Source organism: Saccopteryx leptura, chromosome 4 (genome assembly GCF_036850995.1).
Source record: "Saccopteryx leptura isolate mSacLep1 chromosome 4, mSacLep1_pri_phased_curated, whole genome shotgun sequence".
NCBI classification, from domain to species: Eukaryota; Metazoa; Chordata; class Mammalia; order Chiroptera; family Emballonuridae; genus Saccopteryx; species Saccopteryx leptura.
The window spans coordinates 168,059,886-168,086,909 of NC_089506.1; the positions used below are offsets into that span (position 1 = coordinate 168,059,886).

The 27,024-nt window shown below is 35.3% G+C and overlaps 1 protein-coding gene and 1 non-coding gene across 3 annotated transcripts in view; both read right to left on the bottom strand.

The window, feature by feature from the left end:
* The window catches only part of TMEM232 (transmembrane protein 232), a 192,868-nt gene that overhangs the window by 109,772 nt on the left and 56,072 nt on the right, over window positions 1-27,024 (bottom strand). For both annotated transcript variants that reach the window (XM_066379914.1, XM_066379915.1), the window contains exons 9-11: window positions 23,690-23,844; window positions 12,679-12,802; window positions 11,317-11,566 (exon numbers count right to left, since the gene is read on the bottom strand). In XM_066379914.1, coding sequence (XP_066236011.1) covers window positions 11,317-11,566; window positions 12,679-12,802; window positions 23,690-23,844 — 529 coding nt within the window. The remainder of the gene's footprint in view (window positions 1-11,316; window positions 11,567-12,678; window positions 12,803-23,689; window positions 23,845-27,024) is intronic.
* TRNAP-GGG (transfer RNA proline (anticodon GGG)) lies at window positions 4,878-4,953 on the bottom strand. Its single transcript has one exon. It is a non-coding gene; the product is annotated as a tRNA-Pro (tRNA).

Consider the following 27,024-nt stretch of genomic DNA (forward strand, 5'->3'; position numbering starts at 1 on the left):
GTATAGTACTTTCACCCAAATCCTGGTGACAAGACTGTGTGATATCGGAACTCACCAATGCCCTTCTTGAAAAGTCACCAATCCTCAACTTTTCCTAATTTAATCTAGAGTTTTATAATCCAGGCTAATAATAATAATAATCACTATTATTATGAATAGAATACCTGGGAGTGCCTAGTAGGTGCCCTTATTCTAGTTTTCATTACAACCTTGCTATGTAGACTATATGGTACTTAGAATAATAGAAGGGAATGTGTGATCATCAAGTTGGCTGGAAATTTCCTAGCATCATGCAGCTGATGAGTGGTGGGGCCAGGTGAAGGCTGGTCTGATCTTATCCCATGCAGCACAGGCTCTCCAGTTAAGATGAGTACTTTTCTTTCCAATGCCTACCTTCTTTCCCATTCATAGAAAAGGAAGAGGCTAGAAGGTAGAAAGAGGAGGCAGAAGGAAAATATGTACACATTCTGGAAATTGGAGAAGACATATGTCCATCTTCCAACTTAAGGCACCTCTACCCTTTCTGTTGTTGATACTGAAGAAGAGAAAGTGTAGGCTGGAAATATGAGGCTACAATTTAGTGGCTTTTAAAAATTATTTTTATAGTGAGCAAGTGAGAGAAAGAGACAGACAGACAGACAAGAAGGCAGATACATGAGAAGCCTTGACTCATAGTTGCTGTACTTTAGTTGTTCACTGATTGCTTCTCATACATGCCTTGACCATGGAGCTCCAGTTGAGCCAGTAACCCTTTGCTCAACACAGTGACCTTGGGCTTCAAGCCAGTGACCTTGGGCACAAGCCAGTGACCATGGGGTCATGTCTATGATCCCACACTCAAGCCAATGATCTCGTACTCAAGCTGGTGAGCCTGCACTCAAGCTGAATGAGCTGTGCTCACACCAGCAACCTCAGAGTGTCAAACCCTGGACCTCAGCATCCCAGGTCAAAAGTCTATTCACTGCACCACCACCAGTATAGCCCAATTCCTTTTCTTTTAAGTTTTTAAAATAAAATTATTGGGGAGATATTATTTAATAAAATATATTTAAAGTGTACAATTCTATAATACATCATATGCATGTTGTATATACATGGAATCTAATGAACAAACTAAGCTAACAAGCAAAACAGACTCATAGATACAGAGAACAGACTGACAGCTGTGAGAGGAGAGGAAGGCTTGGGTAGCTGGGTAGGAAAGATGACGGGACTAAGAAATAGACTGACACACAGACAACAGTACAGTGATTACAAGAGGAATAGGAGGGTAGGGGGAGGTAGAAAAAGGTAAAAGGGGATAAATGATGATGACCAATGCTTTTAAAGATACCATTTTCCCCTCATAAAAACTTTACTAGTTAAAACTAGTGTACTGCTGCCGTTGTGGTGGCACAGTGGCTAGAATGACATGCTGGAGCTCCGAGGTCGCTGTCTGGATTCCAAGGGTACTAGCTGAACCCAGAGGGCACCGGTTCTAGCCCTGGTCAGGGCATGAGTGAGAAGTAATCAATGGGTGCACAACTAAGTGGAACAAGTTGATGCCTCTCTCTCTCTCTCTTTCTCTCTCTCTAAAAACAAATAAAAAACTAGTGTACTGCTATATTATATATAAGTAGTGATGTCAGCAAGAAGATGAATTAGAAAGTCCTCCTCCTCATCTTCTCACAGAAACACAATTTGGCAGTCACTCATGAACAAAAGTACCTTTTGAGAACCTTAGGAGGTTGGGAAACCCCAAGACTGAAGAGGGCTACTTTGATAAAGCAGGCCTGGATCCAGGTATCAGACCTGACCCAGTGTTGTAGTTCTAGCTGGGACCTGGAAACACCCTTGTACTCCTGTAAACTCAGCTCTAGCCCTGCTTGTCACACAGTCCTGCCACCAGCCCCAGCCACTAAAGGACCCAGGGGGATCACGGCTGCTGGTGCCCTTGGCAATAGGCCCCTGACTGTGAATCCTACTGTGAACACTGAAGCAGCTCTGTGACCTGGATCCAGCCTCTCTACCATAGTCCAGGAACCCACCCATAGAGAACCAACCCATTGGACTGGCAGGAGCATGCTCAGGGACCTAGGGGGAGCCTAACCCATTTGCATCCCTGGTAACAGGCCTGAGATCTGCAGATCCAGAAGCGGTCCCATAACCAGGCTCCAGCCCTGTTCAACTATGGTCCTGGAAGTAGTCCTATCTGCTCAGGGCCCCAGGAGGAACTATGCTCACTCATGCCCACTGGCTCCCAGCAGAGAAGTAGCTAGCTATGAAACAGAAGGTAGAGGAAGATAATGAGGATCTCAACTTGAGCTGAGCTAGAGAGGTCATATTAGAAATGGATAAGGTAAAACAACTAAAAATAAATGGGATCAGATGAAATGGTAGATGTCTGAGCAAAAAGAGTAATGTTCTATTTGTTCAAAGAAATGTTACATCTATTTAAGCAATAAGCTGGGGGAGAAATATGGGAGTTTTATGGGGTAATCTAGCTCTTCACTGTGATGAGCAACAGGATATTGGAGAGTAAAGGAAAAAGCTAAGGTAGTGTGAAGAAGATCTAATAAGACTTCTTAGCTATGGAGGAAAAAGAAGGAATTAAATGAAAAAATAAAAATATGTTTTTAACCTCAGGAAACTGAAACAATAATGCAATTATGTAGAAGAGCCTATTTGGGAAGAAAAAAGACAAAAAGTTGAAGACTGTAAATGGTGGGGTAAGAGGAAAATCTAATTTTTAGTCTCCTGCAGCTTGTTGTAAAGATAATTGCTAAAATTCAAGTACAATAGCAGAAATAAAATTATGAATTTTTGAGTAACTAGAAAAAAAATAAGGCTTGAACTCAACAAATAAAAAAATAACTGAGTCTTAAAAAGAGTAAAAAAATAACTGAGTATTTAATAACTGAGGAATTGTGAAACTGAAGTAAAAAAGCAGTTTTTGAACATGATAAGTAAAATATACTGTGGATTTTAACCAGTTTATAAATTTATTTATAGACTCCCAAATTTGTTACAATAAAAAGAATGATTAATAAAATGTATATCCAAACCCCTTTCCTTCCTATATTTTAAATTATTGTTTATGGAGGAATAACATCTCTTAAGCCTACAATATTTGTATCATTGAATTAAATATGGTTTGCTTTTAGACTCCACAAGACTAGTGATGCACTTATAAAATATATTATGAAAACTGTGTTCTCAAAATTCAAAAAATATTTTTAAAATGCCATTGAATTTAAAACTGAGTTGTTCATTTGTTGATTAAAACTACACTGAAGTCTTGCTTATGAAAAATATTTGTTGGAAGAATCTATTACATCCAATTGACTAACAGTTAATGAAGAAAAAAACCTTTGAAAAACAGATGGGAGCCCTGGCCGGTTGGCTCAGCGGTAGAGCATCGGCCTGGCGTGCGGGGGACCCAGGTTCGATTCCCGGCCAGGGCACATAGGAGAAGCGCCCATTTGCTTCTCCACTCCCCAACCCCCCTCCTTCCTCTCTGTCTCTCTCTTCCCCTCCCGCAGCCAAGGCTCCATTGGAGCAAAGATGGCCCGGGCGCTGGGGGTGGCTCCTTGGCCTCTGCCCCAGGCGCTAGAGTGGCTCTGGTCGTGGCAGAGCGACGCCCCAGAGGGGCAGAGCATCGCCCCCTGGTGGGCAGAGCGTTGCCCCTGGTGGGCGTGCCGGGTGGATCCCAGTCGGGCGCATGCGGGAGTCTGTCTGACTGTCTCTCCCCGTTTCCAGCTTCAGAAAAACAAAACAAAACAAAAAAAAAAAAAACAGATGGGATATGTTACAACTGTCATAAAAGGTAGAATGCATTATAACATACACGTCTGGACATTTGCTGGGAAGCATGCCTGCTATGAAACTCCCCATCCAGGGACTAAGCTACAGCATAAGGCATTCTTCTGTTCTGCTTTGAGTGACCCTGTGGCAGCTATCAAAGCTGTCACTTTAAATATACTAAGAGAAAATATGTCTCTTTGCAGCTGAACCAAAATAAATTATTAATAAATCTTAAAAATTTGTTAAGAGCCTGACCAGGCGGTGGCGCCAGTGGATGGAGTGTCAGACTGGGATGCGGAGGACCCAGGTTTAAGACCCCGAGGTCACCAGCTTGAGCACGGACTCATCTGGTTGAGCAAAGCTCACCAGCTTGGACCCAAGGTCATTAGCTCGAGCAAGGGGTTACTTGGTCTGCTATAGCCCCACGGTCAAGGCATATATGAGAAAGCAGTCAATGAAAGACTAAGGTGTTGCAACAAAAACTAATGATTAATGCTTCTCACCTCTCTCCATTCCTGTCTGTCTGTTCCTATCTATCCCTTTCTCTGACTCTCTCTCTACCTATGTAAAAAAAAAAAAAAAATTGTTAAGAAACTATGATATTGAAAATATTATGATCCTTTTGTTATAGCTTTATTTTAGTATTTTAACTCCTTGGGAGCCTTTAATTTCCAGTCTAGATATTTAGATTTCACATATTCAGTAATTATAAAATATGAATATTTCCATTTATATGAATGAGTTTTTTTGTTTGTTTGTTTGTTTTTGGTTGTTTTTTTTTTTTTTTTGTATTTTTCTGAAGCTGGAAACAGGGAGAGACAGTCAGACAGACTCCCGCATGCGCCCGACCGGGATACACCTGGCATGCCCACCAGGGGGCGACACTCTGCCCACCAGGGGCGATGCTCTGCCCCTCCAGGGCATCACTCTGTTGCGACCAGAGCCACTCTAGCACCTGGGGCAGAGGCCAAGGAGCCATCCCCAGCGCCCAGGCCATCTTTGCTCCAATGGAGCCTCGCTGCAGGAGGGGAAGAAAGAGACAGAGAGGAAGGAGAGGGGGAGGGGTGGAGAAGCAGATGGGCACTTCTCCTGTGTGCCCTGGCCGGGAATCGAACCCGGGACTTCTGCACCCCAGGCTGACGCTCTACCACTGAGCCAACCGGCCAGGGCTATAATACAGACTTAAATGTCCAAAGATGTTTTCCACTTTTTCAATCTTTAAACACAACAGCTATAAACCTGAACACATATGCTATCATCATGCCATAAGACTAAAACAATTATATTTAGTGACAAGTAGAAAGGATTAAATAGTCAAATACAAGAATGAAAAACTTAGTACATAGCGTTGCGAACTCAAATCGGCATTTACATAGATCCAGTGGTTTAAAGGGCACATTTTTGCTTATAAAAAAAGTGCAAAAAAGGTGTGGTTTACAAATTAAAGTTACAGGATCCCTTTTTGCTGTAAATGCACCAGTTTTAAAACTTCTGGACAAAACAGCATTTTGTCTTAAAAAATGTGTTTTTCTGAAAAGCATACAGTGTTTGGCTAAGTCTCCTCCCCTGCCATAAGGCTGGGGTGGAAGGGTAGACACTGATGGCAGGTTAAGGGATACTGTCACTTTAAGAAGCCTGCAGATTGAAGTGTAAACATGGAGAAATTAGGGGCTGGCTGATTTTTTTAAACTGAGATATTAACCAGCTGCCCTATTATAAAATCAGGAAATCCAAACAGCGATTTACACCGATTAACACCCCCTTTATATATTTTTTACAAAAATACACTGAGAAAATAATCAAATGTTTTCATCTCTCTTGTCTTTTTTGTTTTTTAAAAGTGTCAAAAATCTACATTTAAATATAAAAGATTAAAAGTTAAACTCTAGCCCTTCAGTGAAGGAGATGTAAAATGGCGTGGGTAACAACTACCAAAATAAAAAAGAGAGAGGAAAAAAAAGAAAGAATAAAAAAAAGGAAGGAAAAATAAGTAAACAAAAATAAGAAAAATGGACAAAATAGGGAAAAAATGTTTGGCCAGTATAAATACTTCCACATATAAAATGGCATCTGATTACATTTACAAATAAAAGAAATACAAGGTTGGAACATTGGTGAGGGGGAAAAAAACACATCTTCTCATTTATACCTAGAAGGAATAAACACACACACACTGAGAAAAAAATTTGGTTCTGAATTGTTTTTTCAAAGTCCAGCACAGATTTGAGTTGCGTTTGAATCCTTTAAAGAGTTAAGAATGAAAAAAAGCTGGTCATTGTTCACAGTGGCCAGGCCATGGAAACAGCCAAAAAGCCCATCAATAGATGACTGGATAAAGAAGATGTGGCACATATACACTACGGAATACTACTCAGCCAGAAGAAATGATCCCATCATTTACAGCAAAATGGTGGGATCTTGATAACATGATATGAAGTGAAATAAGTAAATCAGAAAAAAACAGGAACTGCATTATTCCATACGTAGGTGAGACATAAAAGTGAGACTAAGAGACATTGATAAGAGTGTGGTGGTTACGGGGAGAGGGGGGAGAGGGAGAGGGAGAGGGGGAGGGGAGGGGCACAAAGAAAACTAGATAGAAGGTGACAGAGGACAATCTGACATTGGGTGATGGGTATGCAACATAATTGAACGACAAGATAACCTGGACATGTTATCTTTGAATATATGTATCCTGATTTATTGATGTCGCCCCATTAAAAAAATAAAATTATAAAAAAAAAAAAAGAAAAAAAGCTGGTGATAATTTTATTGTAGGAATCAAACAGAGCACCATCTATCTGCTTTTTATATTATCCTACACTATTTTAAAAACTGCTCAACAGTCTCATACAGAAATCTTTAAAAGATAGAAAGGAGAACATGCTATAGTAACCCCACCAGTGAAATAATCCAACACCATCACGATTCCAATTAAGAGAAAATAAAAACAAACCTTTTTCTCCCCCCCCCCCATGAAACCACACGCCCTCCATTGCCCGGGACCACATACAACAGTCGCCACCCCTACTGCGGGCTCAGGAGGACCCCCTCGCCGACTTCATCCACGTGGAAGGTGAGAGCCTCTTCTTCTGGTTATTTTAAAGACTTTAATTCAGGTGGCAATTATTTCTAAACTTACTATATATTGTTATAACATGTGTTACCAAAAAGGTCAAATGTTAATTATTATCAAAAGGTAATTTATTGATAATTCATATTTTCCATAAATCTTTGAATTGATGGTTCTGAATTCTTCATTTTTAAAAACACAAGTATGTTTTCTAAAAGAAAGAGATGAAACCTACACCTACAATACTGGAGAATATACCAAAGATGAATCTCTAAACATATCCTACATTAAATACTGAGACATAATATCATTAATCTTGGAGCAAGTAAAAGATGATTATTGCAAAAAGCTCTTAAATAACTTTTTCTATAGTTGTTAATTTTTGGAATTTTATAACTAACATGAAGCTGGGATTCACCAGGTAATCATAACTGGCTTAAAATTTCTAGTCATTGCATTTTTTAAAAAAGCTATCCAATGAACATAGACTTAGAAATTAACTACTGATATAAATAATCTAAGTAATACTCAGGAAACCACAAAGTTGTATCTTCTGAAAGCCCAATTCTATATTCATCAAACCATGTTACTAAGTGTAGTTTTTAACTGATGCCTCTTTTCTTTAATAGCTATCTTGATAATATAATTCATATACTATGAATTCATCAATTTAAAACATAAAAATTGGACCTAACCAGGCAGTGACACAGTGGATAGAGCATTGGCCTGGGATACTGAGGACCTAGGTATGAAACCACTAGGTCAACCGCTTGAGCACAGGTTCATCTGGCTTGAGCATGGGCTCACCAGCTTGAGTGGAGGGTCACTGGCTTGAAGCCCAATGTTGCTGGCTTTAGCAAGGGGTCACTGGATGGGCTAGAGCCCTCCCACCCCAGTCAAGGCACATATGAGAAAGCAATCAATGAATAACTAAGGTGCTGCAACAAAGAATTGAGGCTTCTTGTCTCTCGTTAAAAAAAAAAAAAAAGGTTATTAATACCATTTTTAAATGTTTTCAGTGCCATCTCTTTATATGTAAATAAAATAGGATCCCCAGTACACAAAGCATACATAAAAATAAGTGTTATTAAAAAAAATGCTTCACTGATATTTACTCATCATTACAACAACATTAGCTACTACATTACCAATTATAATATCTATTAACATTACTGGACCTTTCCTATGCACAAAGATCTCTGCCAAGTGTTTATGTGTTCCTACAGCTTTTTTTTTCTCATAAAAATCCCTGTTATGTGAATAGTATTCTTACCAGAATTATCAAGTGAAGGAATCAAGGCAGCTAGATTAAATAATTTGACCTAGGATCCCAAGATACAAGTGACACAATTAAAATACAAATCCACGTAACACCAGAACCAGTTCTTTCACTCTTAACAAAAATTTACTTACTTGAAGGATACAATTATGAGGAAAAAAAATTTAATTCAATAAAGTAGCAGCTCAGGTTCTTTATATCACTTTCTCAAAAGCCAGAATTATCCTCTCCTATAATTATGTTCAGAAGGCCTGCAGAGATGATGCTACCTGTTGAAGCTATCTAATTTCTATGGTCTTGTAGAATTAATGATCATTATCAACAATTATGGATACAGGAAAACCCAGACAAAATCATTTTCCCATATGTAGAAAATCAATCTATGATGCTACAAAGATTCAGGTTATAATGAGTCACATCAACACCATTTTAAGCCCTATCATTTGATAGGTGAAATATTTGGCTGCATTTTAGAGTTATGTAAAGTAATGGCTATTTATGGTAGTGACAGAAACAACAAAGCCAAAAATCTAGTACACATGAGAAGGAGGTCAAAAGGGTATGCTCAGAGGAGCTACATTTTCTGGTTCTGACAGAGAGGAAGAAAATGACAGAATTTTCTCACATTCTTGAGATGTCTTTAACAAAACAGTCTTCAGATAATCAACTTACTTTAGACATTTTCAACAATAAATGACAAAGATGCTGTAAGTATTGAGGGTTTTAAAATACTCAGAATCATAATGAGACAAATGCCACTATGATTATGAAAATTTATTGACTTTTGACTGTGGAAGAGACAATTTTGATATGTCTATACTCTTTATTGCAAATCAAATCTTTGCAGGTATTCTACACCTAGAAATATCTATTTGCCCACTTGGGTTGAGAAAACATTGACAAAATGCTGGTTACACTTGAAGTGAAAGCATGAAAAGGATGTCAATGAAAGCAGAAGAGTCAATCATCTGCACCACTTGTGAATGTACAAAGGGTACGTCCTTCCAGAACTGTCCATTAAGGATTGCCTTCTTTTTCTCTATTATAATGCCATTTAAAAGAATAAAATGCTGACAACATGTGATCTGCAGAGAAGACTTTTTGATCCAGTATGTTGTCTAGAACTTGGTAAAATGAGATTCATACATTCTTACAAGAGTTATTCAATAAGTAAGTAAACAAAAGAATCAACCTTTATTGAGACCATCACTTATAGTACAGGTATCTGGGTGGCTGTCATACCTAGGGACACATATGAAACTGATCAGAGTTTGTTATTTCTTGGATAACATGCTTTTTCTTTGGTATTGAATTCAATAATACCAAGTAGAGATAAGTATGCTCTTTTAGATTTATAAAGAAGAGAAAACAATAACCAAAAATGACTGTATATTTGGCAAGTTCAATGTCACAGATAGCTCTCTCTAATGTGTAGCATTGCTCAGAAGGAAAAAAGCTTACATAAATGCCAAAAAAATGTAATAAGTCTTCTACTGACACAGATAGAATTAAAGAAAAAGAGAATAATATCTAAGCTAGGAAAATTTGGGGCATGTAATCCAGGTTGCTGAGCAATATAATACTGTCGATAAAAAGTAGAAAAGACAAAAATCACTTCAAAAAATTACTCAAATCATTGTTTATTTTTATTAAAGAAAGATAAACAATAACCAAATGAATACAATGAAATCATCAACTGGCTGGAAAAAAAATCTGACTGTTGAGGAGTTCAAAAAATTTGAGCATCCATAGAAAGTTGTAACCTTATCATCATGAGTTTATGTCAGACTTCAGGGGTAATGGCCAGGGGGAGGCTAACAAGCTTCTCGGAGTAAAGATCCTCTCCATTGAGAACTATCTTCTGAACCTATCACAGTGAAAGAAAACAGGAAGAGCTAATTTTACAAAACTAGACAAAAAAGTTGAAGATCTAAAATGTATAGTGGCAGTTAAAAATCATAATCATATGTTGAGCTGCTATACAGGAAGATTGCTGGCCATTCTGAATACTTCAGTGTGAACAATGAATTAAGTGAATGCCTCACTTGATCAATACTGTAAACATGGGAGAAATACAACTTGTGTATCAGAGACTAAAGATCTGTTTAAAATTGACACTAATAAAAAATAAATATAATCTTCTTAAAAAATAGGAAAAGGTCAAACAAATTATACTCAGAAATGATAGGTTCCAACCCATTGCTTAAACTCAAAGTATACTGAAAATAATTTTTAAATAGTGAGCAAGTTTTTGAGAGTAAAATTAATACCTGCTACTAAGGTCTTATTATTTAAAAATTATATTCAAAACTCATAAGTGAATTATGGCCCTCAGAAGAGGCAATATCTTATCTCTTTTGATATGTTTAAAATCTTGTTATTTATTTTAAATTGTTATTTGTTTAATTACATAATAAATCCACTATGATTAGTTGACCACCTACTATGTGCTAAATATTATGCTATGTTCTGGGTTTAATAAAAATATAATTCAGATATGATTCTTCAGACTCAGTTATCTCACAATTTAATGGAAGTAAGGGTCATATACATGACAGTTCATAATAACACCTACTGCAATGATATTCATAAAGAAAATTTTAGTCAAGCTAAAGGGACACTTTTGAATTTATATTGTCTGAGTAGTACCATCTTTAAAATAAAACTATTTTATTACTATAACCCCCTTAAACAGCAGTAACACAACAACCTTTAGTTTTGAGATACGTGACGGGCACATTTTGATGGCATATGAGATGTCATATATGAAGAATGTACTAAATTATTTGAGATATTAAAGAGAAATTATGTGAGTGGGAAAAGAACAAGAGAAACTATAGGTGCCTAGAGAAAATAAAGAACATATATGAGAAGTCTTTATATGAAAAAGAATAAAACAAACATATAAATTTCAAAGTTTTCCCAAAATCATCTTTTGTTTTCAAAGAATGTAATTTGAATCACAAATCAACTGACGCTAGTATATATTTCAGTTGTTCGAAAATTACTGATTAAAAATTTCCATGCTATAAAATATTCTTCCAAAATTTTAAGAAGTCCTACTGAGCTTGAAATTATTTCCAACATTAAAATGTTAACTTTTTGTGAAAGATTCATTACTAAATGTAGACAAGGACATTTTAAAAGTATTTCTCATCAAGTTGAAAAATATTTTACTTACAATTAGCTGACATTTTTGAAGAGAAATAGTTCAAAAGACCTAAAATACTTGTTTCTTTCAATTCTGGCTGTTCTGATTTGCCCATAAGTAAAATATCTTTTTGTGAACTTTTACAGTCACAGAAACCAACAAAAGCAGTTTTTCGCAAATTAGAAGTGACTGCGTACAAGCAGATTTCTGCAAGAATTGTTATATACATGTAGACTACATTCCAAGCCCAGGAAAAGTCATCTACCATGCAGTTTTCTTTCTAAAATGAGAAAATAGCTATTAGATAATCCACACATATTCTGTTATAACAATAACATACTTATAAGAAATATCTTCAAATGTTATAGAGTTGTTAAAAAAGTATAATCAACTAATATTTTTTAAATGTACTCATTAAAAAACAGTTTACATGGATATATGGCATAAAACATAATTCAAAGAATATAGAATACAAGCAGATAAAAAATATATAGAGAACAACTTTTCAATTTCCTTAGTAATCAATAGAATGTAAATTAATCAAATGAGATACTATTTTTCATAACATATTTTTAAAGAATCTTTTTTTTAAATAAACCTCAATTCTAGCTTTTAGTCCTGAGTGTACAGGACTCTCTGAAGTGTGTACTTATCAAGTCTTAAGGTAACTTAAGATGCATGAATCTGACCTTGCTCAGAAGGGAAATAAGTCATATCAGAAAAAAAACTTGCACTTTTATATATATATATATATTTTAATAGGAAAGCAAGAAAGCTATACCTACTAGAAAGAGATTGGACATCTGTCCTAAGAATGAAAAATAAACTTCATAGTCTATCACTCAGTTATTTAGTTTATGAATCTATTCTAAAGAAATAGTCATAAATGCAAATAAAGATTTTATGCATGTGAATCTCAGTTTAACATCATTTGTAATTAACTGTGAATAATTTGAAACTCAATTTAAAAATAAATGATTAATTTATCTCATCCCCACTAAAATGTAAGTTTTAATCAAACATAACAAAAATGATTTTATAGTATTTTTTAAAACTTTTAAAAGAGGAAATTAAACCACATATAGCTATATGATCTTAATGTAAGTTTGTTCATAAAATTTAAAGTCTCATGTATGTGTTTATATGTATGTAGATATGTACGTAGATCTCTTCCTATAGCTCTATCTCTATCTACATCTATCCCTAGCTGTCAATCAATCCATACTGGCATACATGGTAAATAAGCGTTTATTGTTATATTTTATTAAAATTATTATTACAAAGTTATGCTCACTATAAGCCCTAATATGTCCCAGAATATAAGTAGTGGGGGAAAAAAATTTGTTTCTGTTTAAATATTTTTGCACACAAAAATTAACTATATACTGTTACCTGGTTCTGAACAGACATAATGCTTAAAAGAAAATCTCTCATTAGGTCCATTAAAGTTTTCAAGCAGGCCACATTCTGTTTGGCAGCCTCCCCAAGGACCAACAAAGCCAGTGCTGAATTCATCCTGAAAGTTTTATTAACAAAACAGAAAGACTTTAATGTAAAATAATAATAAACAGTTTTTAGTGAAAAAAAGTAATTCATTAGAAGAAATGAATACCCTGAATTACAAAATACACTACTTTCAATAAAGACTAGAATAGCTTCACAAATATAATGTTAAGCTACAGATAAATTATAATTACAAAAAAAGACTAGTATTGGTTATGATGATAGTCTATAGAAAGAGCCACATTTTAGCAAGATATTTGAGTTCAGATTAGTGTTCTGACAAATCTCTGAGAGTAATAAATACTAAAATGATTGTATTTCATCAAAGGCTCAAGTTCTAGAGATTGTCCTCAAAATCTCACAGTAGGTTTTGATTTTTAAATTTTTGCAACTGATTATAAGAAATGAATTTCAAGAGAGTGTTTTCTTTTCAAGAAAGAACAAATAAAAAAAATATTCTTCCCATATACTCCAAAAGTTCAGCATTATTTCATTTTATAAAAAGTTCAGTTACTCAAAATAAAATTTATATTTCACATTGAATACATAATTTTACTTATTGCCTACCTAATATTTCTGATCTTCTTCCTTCAAAACCTAAACCTCAATTTTGTTCAAGATGGCAAAGTACTCAGTTAATGTTGCCTGCTCAAGTTGGAAATGTTCTGTATTTGATTGTGGTAGTAATTACATAGGTATATTCATTTGCCAAAAGTCATATATCTATATACATAAAATGTGTGAATTTTGTTGTATACAGATTATACCTCAATAAATTTAATTTTAAAAATAACTCTTCAACTCCCTTGAAGCTTAGAAGATTTGCTCGATGAGCTATAAATAGATTTATATTAAAAAAGACTTCTAGGTAACCTATTATTTTTTGGATTAAGAAAAAACATTAGGCCTTGGCTGGTGGCTCAGCAGATAGAGAATTAGCCAGCATATGGACATCCCACATCAGCCGGAGTGTGGATGTCTTAGGTTTGACGCGCGGTCAGGGCACACAAGAGAAGCGACCCTCTGCTGCTCTCCCCCTCCTTCTCCTCCTTCTCTTCCTCTTCCCCTCCACAGCCAGGGGCTCCACTGGTTAGAAGCTCTGAAGATAGCTCAGTTGGCCCAAGCTCAGTTAACCTCAGGTGCTGAGGATAGATTGGTACTCGAGCCTAGGCCCCAAACAGGGTTGCTGGTTGCTTGGTGGAGAATCCTGGCCAGGATGCATGCAGAAATCTGTCTCACTATCTCCCCTCCTCTAACTTAAAAAGAAATATATATATATTAAATTTAGATAAGAGATGCCTTTTCCTCCTTTCCTTGTCCTTTTCCTCTTGTTCGGAATGCATACACGATACCAGAAGGTAGAGTAGCCATCTGGCAACAATGACGGTGAAAGTCACACACTTAGACAAAAAGAAGAAGAAGCCAGGAGCTTGGTTCTTAGAAATTCCTTTAAGCTTCTGTGTCAGCAGTGCACTGCTTGTTCTGGGAAATAAGTAAAACCCTATTTGATAATGCACTAGTGGTCAGATTACTGTTACATGGACAAGAACTGAATCCTAACTGATACACTTAACATGAGTTTTATAAGCATAAACTTATAAAGAATCAGGGAAGTTAAAGAAAAAGATCTTAGCTCCACCACTAATTAGAAATATATGACATAGGGCAGTTTGCATACACTACCTCAGTCTTAATCTACTCATCTATAAAGTAAATAGAGCAAAACCTACTTTCCAAAGATTTGTGAGATTTAAGTGAAATACTCTATGTAAAATGGTCAGGTTCAAAATGCTAAACTGAATTGAATTAAAAAAATATTCATTAGTTTTACTAATCGAATGTATTGGGATGACACTGGCTCACAAAACTACAAAGGTGTTACATGCACAACTCAATAAAACATCATCTGAACACGGAATCATGCGCCCTCCTCCCCAAGTAAAGTTTCTTTTGGTTTCCATCTCCGCCCCTTTACCCACCTCCACCTGGTCCCCCTTTCCTTTGGGCTATCACCACACTGCCTGCCTGTGTCTGTTATATATATATATATATATATATATATATATATATATATATATATACACACACACACATATATATATGTATATATATATGTATGTATATATATATATATCCAAAGGATATGATTTTGATAACTTTATTTCTCTGTGATGTTCTAGCGTGACTGAAGAAAGAAATCCAGATGTCCCCTGAGTGAGCAATGAGTGTGCATCCTTCCTGAGTACTCGACACCAGCACTAAGTTCAGGTAAAGGAGAAGATAGTCTCAGAGTTCACAGAACTTTTTCTTCCCTGAATATACCTCATAATCATTAGGTTTTGGAAACTGTAACTAAATTGAGGCACTATCACTGAAATATGGATTGAAAAAGGTCCATCAGTGTCAGACACCTAGGAAAACGCTTTACCAGAAACACACTATTTTCAATCAATGCTGCTGATTGTAAAGGCTACTAAAAGTAAAAATACTTTAGCTAAAAATAGAATAGAAGCATCAATACCTATAAATTATAGTTTGTTAAAAATCAAAACTGAAAGTCTAGGCTCATAGAAAGAAATATTCAAATTGGATTAGGTTAAAAATTTTAACACAGCAATTGCTTCTTTTGAACCAAGTCTCCATCATTAATACGTTGGCTTAGTTTTACAAGGCCATGAAATTAAACATGTATAAAGTGATTTATAAATATTATAGATTCCCACCTAATTTTTAAATGAAAAAAATAACTGAGACAGAGGTTTACTGGCTTGTCTAAAATAGCAAGTTGTTTTACTTGATTAATTATTACTTGATTGATTTTACTCTTTAGTTTTTCTTTAATTTATAAAATTAATGTGAATCACTATAGATAGCTAAACAGTACCAAATCCTGAACTGGACTTCAATTAGCCTGATTGCAATCCAGTGTTCCTTTTACACTAATATAAATCATGTAAAATATAATAACCCAGGGTTTCATAAAAAGCTTCTATCTATCTATTTATCTATCATCTATCTATCTATATATCATCTATTTATCTATCTATCTACATACAACCTTAATTAAAAGGTTAGAAAATTCAGCATCAGAACAGTTTATTTAGGTTTTCCTTAATCCTTTACATGTTTCCTCAATGAACAAATTATAATTTTAAAAGATGGAATTAAATGTCTCCAAGTTGGAACCCTCACACAGGTTTATTTCAGTCTTTAATAGATACTTCAGAAAACACTAATGAGGTAAAAAATGTATACAACCCTGCAGACTAAGAATGGAAGAGAGGTCACTAAGAGCAGTGACTTACAGGGAGTTTTCATAAACTATGCATAGAGCTGATGGGACTGGACTGAGGACAGCAATAAGGAGCGCTCGCATGCCACTTCACAGCACACAGCAGCTTCCCCTCTCCCCAAGTTAGAAAAATTAAAGAAAAAATAAAGATCTCTACTGTTTCTCCTGTTATTTATAGAATCAGAAAATTTTAAAATTAATTTTTTTAAGATTTTTTAAGAAGCCAGAGTATTACTTCTTTGCTTCATCCTTATCTCTCCTTACTTATTCAGAGATGACAACTTCTAGATGACAGAAAGTATAGAAAATACTGCTTGTGGGAGGGCGGGAGGAGGAGGGACTACAAGGGAATACTGGAGTGTGTTTTCTCCTTAAGGATAAAATATCAGAGTCAGCAGAATTCAGGAAGGTCCCTAATGATGTTGCATGTTGAGTGTTGTAGCTTTTAAGAATGCTGTATTCTGGAAACATTAATCTCTTATTTAAAAATACCAAGTTTTTTATAGGTTTCTTCTAGTTCTGAGGTAAGAGAAATGGAAAATGAAAGAGTAGACTCTCCATGAGAACAATAAAAAATATGTTTACAGCAAAGGCAAAAAAAAATGAGGCTGAATACTCAGAGGATCAACCCTCTGAAAATGATTTCTTACAGGAGCCAGAAGATATTTTCCAAGATGCTTAAGCATCTTTGATAAATCCCAGAAGAAGAAACAGCAATGAAAAGCTTTGATACTGAAATGAATGGTCCTATATTAAGAAAACAAGATATTGCAAGGAAAATATAATTTAAATCCCTAGTTGAGGAAGTTAACTGCAAAACTAACACTTGGAAGGGGGAACACTTGAAAAACTCTTCCATAATTTAGAGAAATATAATTACATTTAAAGCTAGCAAACTGAGACCCATTAGTATCTAATGCCTATTGAAATAACCAAAGAAAAGAAACATAAAAGCAGAAAAAAAATCTTAGTACTACAGTAAAAGAAAAAACATTTATGGACTTTATATTTATAAAGAAAACAAGACTCACTTGAAAGAAAGAGAACTTTCCAATACCAAGAAGCCCAATATTTAATTTAAAATTTAATATAAAGACATATGAATTTTTCACCATAATGTAGAAAGAACCCTAAGCACAGATGGGGGTGAGAACATGAGTAAATGATGAGTAACCAATGGAAGACCTTCAGAAAGTATAAGCCAGTAGCTGCAGCATTTGCACAGTTTCACATAGTAGGAGCTTTTCTGTAAGTAAAGCAGATGATTTGCACCAAGAGCTTTCTAACAGAGTCAGTGAGACAAGAGAGGATGCATTGACCTTCTGGCTACCAGATTGCAAAGATGTTTCTACAAATTACTGGATTAAAAAAAATTAAAAAGAGGTAGACTGGCTTTGAATATCTCATTATAACTATAAGTTAGAAAATAACATAGCAATATATAGAGCTTTAAAGATGTAATTTTAAAAAGCTGTGATTATAGAAGTCTATTTCTAGACAAAATGTACATTATTTTTTAGGGGAAAAATAAATAGTACACATGCTACACTAAGCCAAGGGTCATGTGGAATCAGGAGCTCACTGAATAAAATAAGTTACCTATGTTCGTGTTGGAAATTTACTCAAGCCAACCAAGAAATGAATAGTATTTAAGAATTTAAGAATGGGAAACCCTACTGTTAAATGGAAAATAGTGGCTTAAAAAAAGATAAATTTTAATTAATCAACATAAATTTATAAATATGATCCCCCAAATGTAAAAATATAAACAAGTTTTAATGGATAGAGCATTTTAAATAATGATTTGACCATAATGTTATCAGAAACTCAAGTTTAAATTAATAGGCCAGAAAGAGGAGGGTTAGTATAAGTAAATTAGTCACAATCTTCATTGCACATGGAGAAAAAAAGACAGTCAGCATTTCATTCCTGATTTTGACCATTTAGGAAAACTAGTTTAAAGAATACACTTATCATGGCATTGCCTGATGTTTGATAATTTGAAGAGATGGACTAAACAAAAAGCTAGTCTATAGCATGTCTGCCAAAAGGGCCCTTTCTCCGCTTACAGAATTTCATTCCTGGAGCTCCAGAGAAGAAGGCGGAGCAGAAGGAAGAGACGGGGTGTGGTCAGGCCACAACTGCTGTCTCACAGGAGAAGGAGCAGGTGGGCCATAGTTTGCTTTCTTCCTTTCCACCCTACCAGGCACTTCTCTTGATTATGTTGGTGGCAAATACTATAATTACAGTAGCAGGAGCTTTCGCTATTCATTTTTGCTCTCCTTGTTTTTTGTATTTTTTTTTAATCGTGACAAGTTATGAGACCCTAATTGGAGCTGCGACCCCTGTGTCATGAAAAACAGTTCTTATTAAATAATTTTCAGCAGAAAGATGGTGTAATCACATTTATGCTGTAGCCCTGGCAACAGAGTATGACAGATTAGGGAGGAGAAAAACTTAAGGCAAAGAAACCAATTAACAAGCTACAAGAGTCATGAGACAATAATGGCCCTAACCAAGATTGTGATAGTGGGAGGAAAGAGCAGGGAAACAGTTCTGAAATGTAGTAGTTAAGCTGTCTAATTTGGTTAAGTTGAGCAGAGGACATGTGGCAGGTACCAAGACAGAAATTCAGTAGGCAGGACTGAAAAAAATTAATTCAGATCTGAACTAACAGTAAATGAAATATTAGGGAAGAATGTATGTATAAAAAGTATTTTCATATTACTTATCTTATTTAAATATTTCAAAAGCTCTTTGGGGTGACAATTATTTCTTAAACCATTAAACCGATTCTGTTCACATGGGTTAAGTGACTCATTCAAAATTAGGCAGCAAAAGACAGGACTAAAACTCAAGTCTTCTGATTTGCAGTTGAATGCTTTTTGTCTTTTACTGCATCAAAGCATAATTGATATGGTTACCATTGCTATAGAGTGTTATATACTAAATGTTTATATTTAGGGCAGAGGATCAAAGGATCAATAAGAAATTCAGGAAATGAATCAGAAGAGTGAGGGCCTACATTGACATCTCAGCACATGAATAATGAGAAATATTATTAATAAAAACTTTGTTTGAATGGCGTTGGTTAGACTGTCATATAAACATTATAATAATTACTGGGGTTTATGGAGAGAGACAATGTAGATATCAGTGATCTAGACAGAAGTAAAGGCCTTGTTGCCCATGCAAAGCAGTTACTGCTTTGTTCATTTCGATGCAAACACAGATACTGTACATCTGAAAAACACTCGCTATGTCAATATAATTTTAAATTGTGAAGCTTCTTTGGAATACATTCATGAGGCGCATTAAATCAGCTATTTTGCTTTGGGAGATATAATTTTATGTTATACTGCTCTACTGAAATGCCATACTGCATTTATCAGAATCTTCATTGGCTAATAATTCAATTATAAACACAATTCATTATTTTCATGTTAGATTAGAAAGCCTTTTGCACCGGCTTGAGCTATCTCCCCAGAGCAAATGGGGCAGTTTATAAAAGGCCAAACCACAAGGTGGAGCATTGAGCATATGAAGCATCATATAAAGTTTAACCATATTAAATGGAAATTGGCCTTACAGCAAGCTGCTTATCTACTCTGCTGTGCAAGGCAGCTAATCTTCCAAGATAAAGGGTGGTGCTTGGCAGCTGGGAGGAGCTTGTGGATTCTCTTTTTCTCTACTTGTTCAGCCTGTTTTATAATTTATTGTCTTTGGTGCATTTCCTTTCCCTGGTATTTTTCCTGATCCCCAGAGAGCAGAGGCTGCTCTAATTCTCAGTCCTTCTAGTCATTTCATGGATCCTGAGCCTGCTCTTTTCTGGGCTCAGCTGTAACCACATTGCTTCTCTTTCTTCCCTTTTGTATTGTATGATCTTTACAAAGGAGGTTAAAAGAAGTCCAGCAGGCAAATACATTCATAAGTTATCTACTGATGGATACATCAGAAATAAGCAGATGAAAAGCACTCATCTGTATGGACACCGGCAATTTTTGCCCACATTAAAAAATAGTTCTTCTGATCAATCACTTGAATGGTCTCCCTGTGCATTTTAAATCTTTGAACATTTATTTATTCATCATTATGGTACTTTTCTGATATGAATGTAAAATAAAATTGTTCCTGTTAATGCTCATGTGGCCTTGAATTTCAGGTACTAAACCAAAGATATCTTCAAACAAGTGTCACAGTTCTAAGGCTATATGGTCCAGCAAATCCTGACAAAGTCTTAATTTATTGTTAAGGCCTAATGCCCTGTTGGTCAAATAAGTTTGTAAATATGATATATATGTTTGCTCACTTATAGTTTACATCGGGTGTGGGGGACAGGCTGTAAGCAGGCAGGGTCATTATAGCCTAAGGCTTAGTTTTAAGACTAAGCCTTTCCCACCCTTTTAATACTAAGATCTTTTCAAAACTAAGCTTCCACCCAAACCCTTGACTGTTGCATGATGTGGGGTGGTGCACTCTCATGAGGAATCCCATTATGCCTCAGATAAGTGACTTTGTATCAGAGACTTCCTTGTTAGTATACTAGATTAAAGGTTTTGATTTCTACACTATAAAATGGGGCAGAGGAAACCATGCTGGAAAGAGCAGAGAAAGGCCACATGGAGGAGAGGAGAAGCGGCCAAGATGGTGGAGTGCTGAAGGAGAAGCCAGTTTGTGCAGAGTTTGTGCAGGGAGAAGGAGATGGGGAACAGAGGTAAATAAGGCTGGTGAGGTAGAAACCTTTGATTCTAGGAAACTTGGATAAGTCAGTGGCTTTGGGAGCCCTGAATGGAAAGGGAAGTGTTTTCCCACTTTGTGTATTTCTTGCCTGCTGGGTGCAAGCTAGGATTAAAGGTAATGCTCACCAGTTTTTGGCTCCATTGTTTCATTACCATCTGTCCGAAACTAATGCGAACCTGCATGGACCAGGCGGCTGTGATGGTGGCCGTGGCTACTGGCTTTACATGCCCCAATATTTCTATTCCATTCTAAATATATTTAATTCATTTTCTTAATTTTTTACATGTGCCCAATCTTAGGAGTACATGAGACCATGTAAAAGCATTTCTGGTTTTATTTTGATAATTATATCGCAGTTTGTTTTGTAATATATGACTTCTTAAAAGCAGTATAAGCTGTTGCATAAATAACAAATACTTTGTTTAAAAAGTTAATTTTTTAATATTTTAATGTTATTAGCACTAACAGAAAATTTGACAAAAATTAATCAAGTTGCTAACGTAAAAAAGAGAATAATCTTCTGATGTCAGTGGATTATTTTTGTTTCTAGAATGATTTTTTTAAGAAAAGATTAAAGTCATTTCTTAAAAAGCAGTAAATATAAGAAATAGAATCAAAATTATCTGTCAGTGCTTTTTAAAATAATTATCTTGTCCTTTCTATTATATGTAGTTACTGCTTCACCATTTTTTCAATTTACCCTTCTGTTCATTCAGCATTGTCTCAGCATTGCCATGCTCTCTCTCAATTGCTTTCCAGAATGCCCTCCAAGAAAATGAGAAGTCAGGGCTCAGCGAAAAGGTGCCTCAAAGCGGTTATATCAATAATGCAGCCAGAATGACCATGGGCTGATGTACTAAAAGGAGTGCTACCCTGGAACCTTAAAATCTAGTCAGTAGTCAACCTAATAAACTTGGCCTTAGTTTCTTTATATGTAAAGTAAAAACTTTTGTATAATCTCTAAAACACCCACATCTATAAAATATTAAGTATTTTTTAAAAAACTACCTTAAAGACAAACCATTAGCGAAGTAAATTAGATCAATGTTGATACAATACAATAAAACTGAGAATTGGTTAATGAAACAGTTCCTTGATTTTCAGAATCAGATAGTCTTAATCAGCCACTTTTGGTATTCAATATTTAGGTGAACCTGTTTACTTGGTAATTATTAGAATACTTTGAAAATAAATTTGGCAAAGTCATGCAGTATCTATTTTTATACGTTAAAATATAATATCTGTTATTTTTAAAACCAAGTTAGAGTCTTCCAAGAGCTAAAGTAGCTCTAGTTGTTTATCCTTTGAAAACTAGGTTGTGTGTTTGAATTATTGTCTATAATAAGAGTGGTCTGAAGGTATCACCATTGCTTTCAGAACAGCTTAATTGCACTGATATAACACTCTAACTTTTTTTATATGTAGCAGCTCTAATATTAATATATACTTAATAAAATTATATTTTATATTGCATTATTGATATAACAGACATATTCTATTTGCATTTTTATCTTTCTACTTAAAGATGCTATTCTCACTTTAAAAATGTAAAAGAATAACGATCTTTGTTAATTACAATACTGAGTAGGTTGTTCCCATCAGCCTGTGAGACAGAGTAAGTTCTAGAAGAAATCTCTTCAAAACTAGGTGATTTCTAGAAAATTAGGCAAACTTTAAGTCATCCTCCAGAAATCTTTACTTGATCCAGATTCCCCAAATTTCCTAATAAAACTGGGAAAACAGCAGTGGTTCATAAGGAATGCTCGTGATTCTTATAATTTACATATCCAAAGACCATTGATGCAGTGTAGGCTACCAGAGCCTTAAACACTGGAACTAATTTTAAGAAAAATAAATTGCAATTGAAATTACAACTTGCTATGGTATAACAGATTATTATTATTATTGTTAGAATTTGAAAAGGAATTCTTATCATCCTCAAATATTAAAATGGAATATCTCTACATTTTGACTGGTTGGCTCAGCGGTAGAGACTTGGCCTGGCATGTGGAAATCCTGGGTTCGATTCCTGGTCAGAGCATACAGGAGAAGCACCCATCTGCTTCTCCACCCCTCCCCCTTCTCTCTCTCTCTTCTCTTTCTGAAGCCATGACTCAAATTGTTTAATCAAGTTGGCCCAAGACACTGAGGATGGCTCCATGGCCTCCGTGTCAGGCACTAAGATGGCTCAGTTGTCAATCAACAGAACAGCAGCCCCAGATGGGCAGAGCAGCACCCAGTAGGGTGCTTGCTGGGTGGATCCTGGTCCTGGCACATGTGGGAGCCTGTCTGTCTGCCTCCCTGCATCTCACTGAATAAAAAACAAAAACAAAGACAAACTCTGATCAATTTCCTCAGAAATACTCCTTTAAAAAATTTTCCCTCCATTGAACCCATGCCCTTTTTTGTATTAAGACATCTTTTTCACTTCTCAAATTAACATTTGTACAGATGTAAACTAACAGTTAGTCAAAATCACTTTTGTTATACATTACAAGTAAGGCATAATGAAACAATTTTAGATTTCCCCCCAAATAATGAACTGTACTTCACTGTCATTGTTTAACAAGTTGGACAATAAAAAAGTTTTAAAATGAGAATGAACTTATTAATAGTAAATTTCATTTAATAAAGACAAACTATGTAATACATGCATGCTCATCGAGTCAAAAAAAAAAAAAAGAACACTTTATTGATGAAATGAACTAATACAAAATATATAAATTGCCCTTGCCTTTGGAATTCAGATTATAAATTTTTTTACTAGTCAACTAAGGTGTGATTAACATTTAAGTACAAAGGTTATTTAACATTTAAACACAAAGGTTTCTCCATGAGTTACTTTCGGATTTATAGGATCCCTCTTACCAGCATTTCTGTTGAAGCTGGGTTTTATGAAAGACGACATGTTCAAGCACCTTGTTCAGCTGGGGACTCTTCTTCTGAACACAAGTCCAGGCAGCTACACAGTGCCAGAGCAGGTGGTTAACTTCATATCTGTCTTGATTGAATTGCAAATATTTCTGGAATTAAAATACAAAAATATATCTGGAAAAGAGTTCTTTGACTTGAATAAACATAAAATAAATTTTAAATGTACAACTGAGAATGTATATTTACCTGAACTTCATGTTTCATTAAATATATATATTTACAAAACACATTTGAGTAAATATATATTATATATTTATATATACACACACACACATTTTGTGAGTTAGTCTTCATACATTTTCACATGGGACCCTGGTGTTTAAAGAGATCAGTTCTATAATATAGCAAAAATTTTGTATTCTTTATAGAACAACTTAAATTAGACACAACTGTGCTTCTTAGACTCTATATGACTTAGTTTCTCATGACAACCAAGGAGAAGGAAATGGAATTGTTTGAACAATAATCAAACAAAAGTTAGGTTTTTAAATGTGGATTTCCTCTTTATAGACCAAAACATATACCTAGCTGGACTTGGTCAGTGTCTGCAAAGTATTTTAAAAGACTACAAATTCACACACACACACGCAAAGACTGTTAATTTGTTTTTTCTTAGAGTTCTTTCTAGCAGTTTTAAAGATTGAATCCGTGTATTAAACTGATTGGTATAAAGAAACCTGATTTTATTGTTAGACAATAACATAGCACTCTCATTGAGTTTTTATCAACAGTAAAGATTAAAATACACATCCTGTGATATGTACTCAATTTGCTAACTTAGCTAATATTTCACTCTTTTATACTCAAAAGAAACATTTAAAGAGACTCCAAAGGACTTTATAATTCTCATTTGTTCTATAAAACATCAGGACTGCAATTTAAAGAAAAATTTCATGTTGTGTTCTCTTAAGATGGAAGGCAGAAGTTCATACATTAATTTCAAGCTAAGACATTTTAAGTTTCTAGTAAACTGCTTAGTTAAGTTCCACAGATGTGTACCGATCTGCTTTGTGTCAGGGACTCAGACAGTGGAGATAGAGGCGTAAGATACAGTCTTGGCACATGGCTATTGACTCGGGGAAACAATCATTCAGAGAGAGAAGCAAATGGAAACAAGTCATCATTTAGAAAGTTAGAATATTCCATGGCAAAGCTTTATTGTAAAATAATGTAAGACATCAGACTGAAATGTACTGACTTCAGTAAATTCATATATTTTATCCAAATAACTCAATTTTCTGCTTTGTGGTTGACTCAAAAAATGGAACTCATAAAAATCAAATTCTTTTCCCAAATTGCTCTAGGTGTCTCAGCCTGGATGCCTAAGGCCTCATGCTGCAAACTTATTTAAAATCAATAGGTGAGTAGATGTACTTTGAAACTTGTGATTGGCTTGACTAGTTAATTTAAAACAATCAACGTTTTTTGTCATGATGTACTCTGCATGGATATAGACTATTCAATTAGGTCAAAAGTTCTTTTTATTTTGTGGGAGAGACAGAGAGACAGAGAGAGGGACAGATAGAGGCAGACAGACAGGAAGGGAGAGAGATGAGAAACATCAATTCTTCGTTGCGGCTCCTTAGTTGTTCATTGATTGATTTCTCATATGTGCCTTGACCAGGGGGCTACAGCAGACCGAGTGACCCCTTGCTCAAGCCTTGCTCAAACCAGATTAGCCCGCGCTCAAGCTGGCGACCTCGGGATCTCAAACCTGGGTCCTCCACATCCCAGTCCGACGCTCTATCCACTGTGCCACTGCCTGGTCAGGATAGGTCAACTTTAAGCACTGTCACCAGAGAAAATTCCCCAAAGCATTTGGAACACTAAAGATCAGGATTTTAGACAATGAAAACGATTTAAGTTTTATTTTTAGTTTTATATGTATGATTTGACAGCAATATTTTTACAAGCTGCTCTGATACCTATAATCAGGTCATTTTGTTCTGTTGGATATAAACTTGCAGAATATCGACCTCAGACAACAGTACTCTGAGACCATGATAAATAAACAAACAAAGCTACTTGACTGTGCTTTTCTAAGCATAGACAAAAGGTCACTGTGCCACCTACAAAATACCCAATCAGAGAACTGTCCCTACTTTCCAGCAGTTTCAAATCTAGAGAGAACCCCTGCTTCTTGACAGCCCCCCCCCCATCAGCCAAAGTCCAAATGCTGTAATTGACTCATTCTAACACCCGCTTACTAAGATATTCTGTTTTCTTGGGCATGTGTTCTATCTCTGCAACAAATAATAAACCCACTGTGCTTAAATGCACGTGTGGTCCTGATGGTCTTTGGCTGAAGGGCATTGGCATCATCAAGAGCAAATAACAAATTTGCTAAACCTGTGAATTTTCTAGGTAGGTAAGGCTGTCTTTTGTGCTTTTATTTTCAGCATTTGCATGGAAATCCTGCTGAAGTTTTTCTTTCCCTGCTTTTTTTTTTTAAAGAAAAAATACATTTGCCAAGCTTGAATAAATGAATATAACAATGATTATGTGATTTGATACAATCCTCATGTTCATCCTCAGCATAACAGGTGATAGAGAGTTCTTTGCCTTTACACTAAATCAGTCCCACTGCGGGTGTGATTAGCAGGTAAGTGCCATCTGCAGACTGTTAACTAGAGTCCAGAAATAACGAATATCCACTGATAAACTTTTATAACAAGTTGACAGAGTTAATTTTATATATTTTGTCTAATAACAATAAATAATTCTTTCATTTATAAGTATTTTTATATTTTGTAGTTCATTATTGTAGTTTACAAAATTATCAGTCTATGACAGTTTGGAAATTAAAAAAGAAAATAGTTAAGAAAGCTCTTTTACCCCAGATAGTTTGAAAAGCACAGAACACTGCATTAAATGACTTCCAGAGGTCTTTTTCGTTTCTCCTGGAGAGACCCACGAAAGAGGCAGACCACTCTAGGTTGGGGGTGGCAGGTTTAATAAGCAAGGCAATTTACCAGCTTGTCTTGACCAGCCACAAAATTAGACAACTCCATACCGACCCGCCAGAATTTTAAAGTTTACATAGAGGCCTTAATTGGGTTCAGTCACCTATAGTACCCAGATGGTCTCAATAATACATTGCTTTTGTGAGTTTTATGTTAGTTAAAATTACTAAATAATTCTGATAAATATTATACTTTAATATTTCAGTTATATCACTGAAAAAAACTACTAATTAATTTATTTTGAAGTTATGGAAGTAAAGTCAATTTAAATTTACCTGCAAAGTTGTCTCTGATAGCTTATATGTG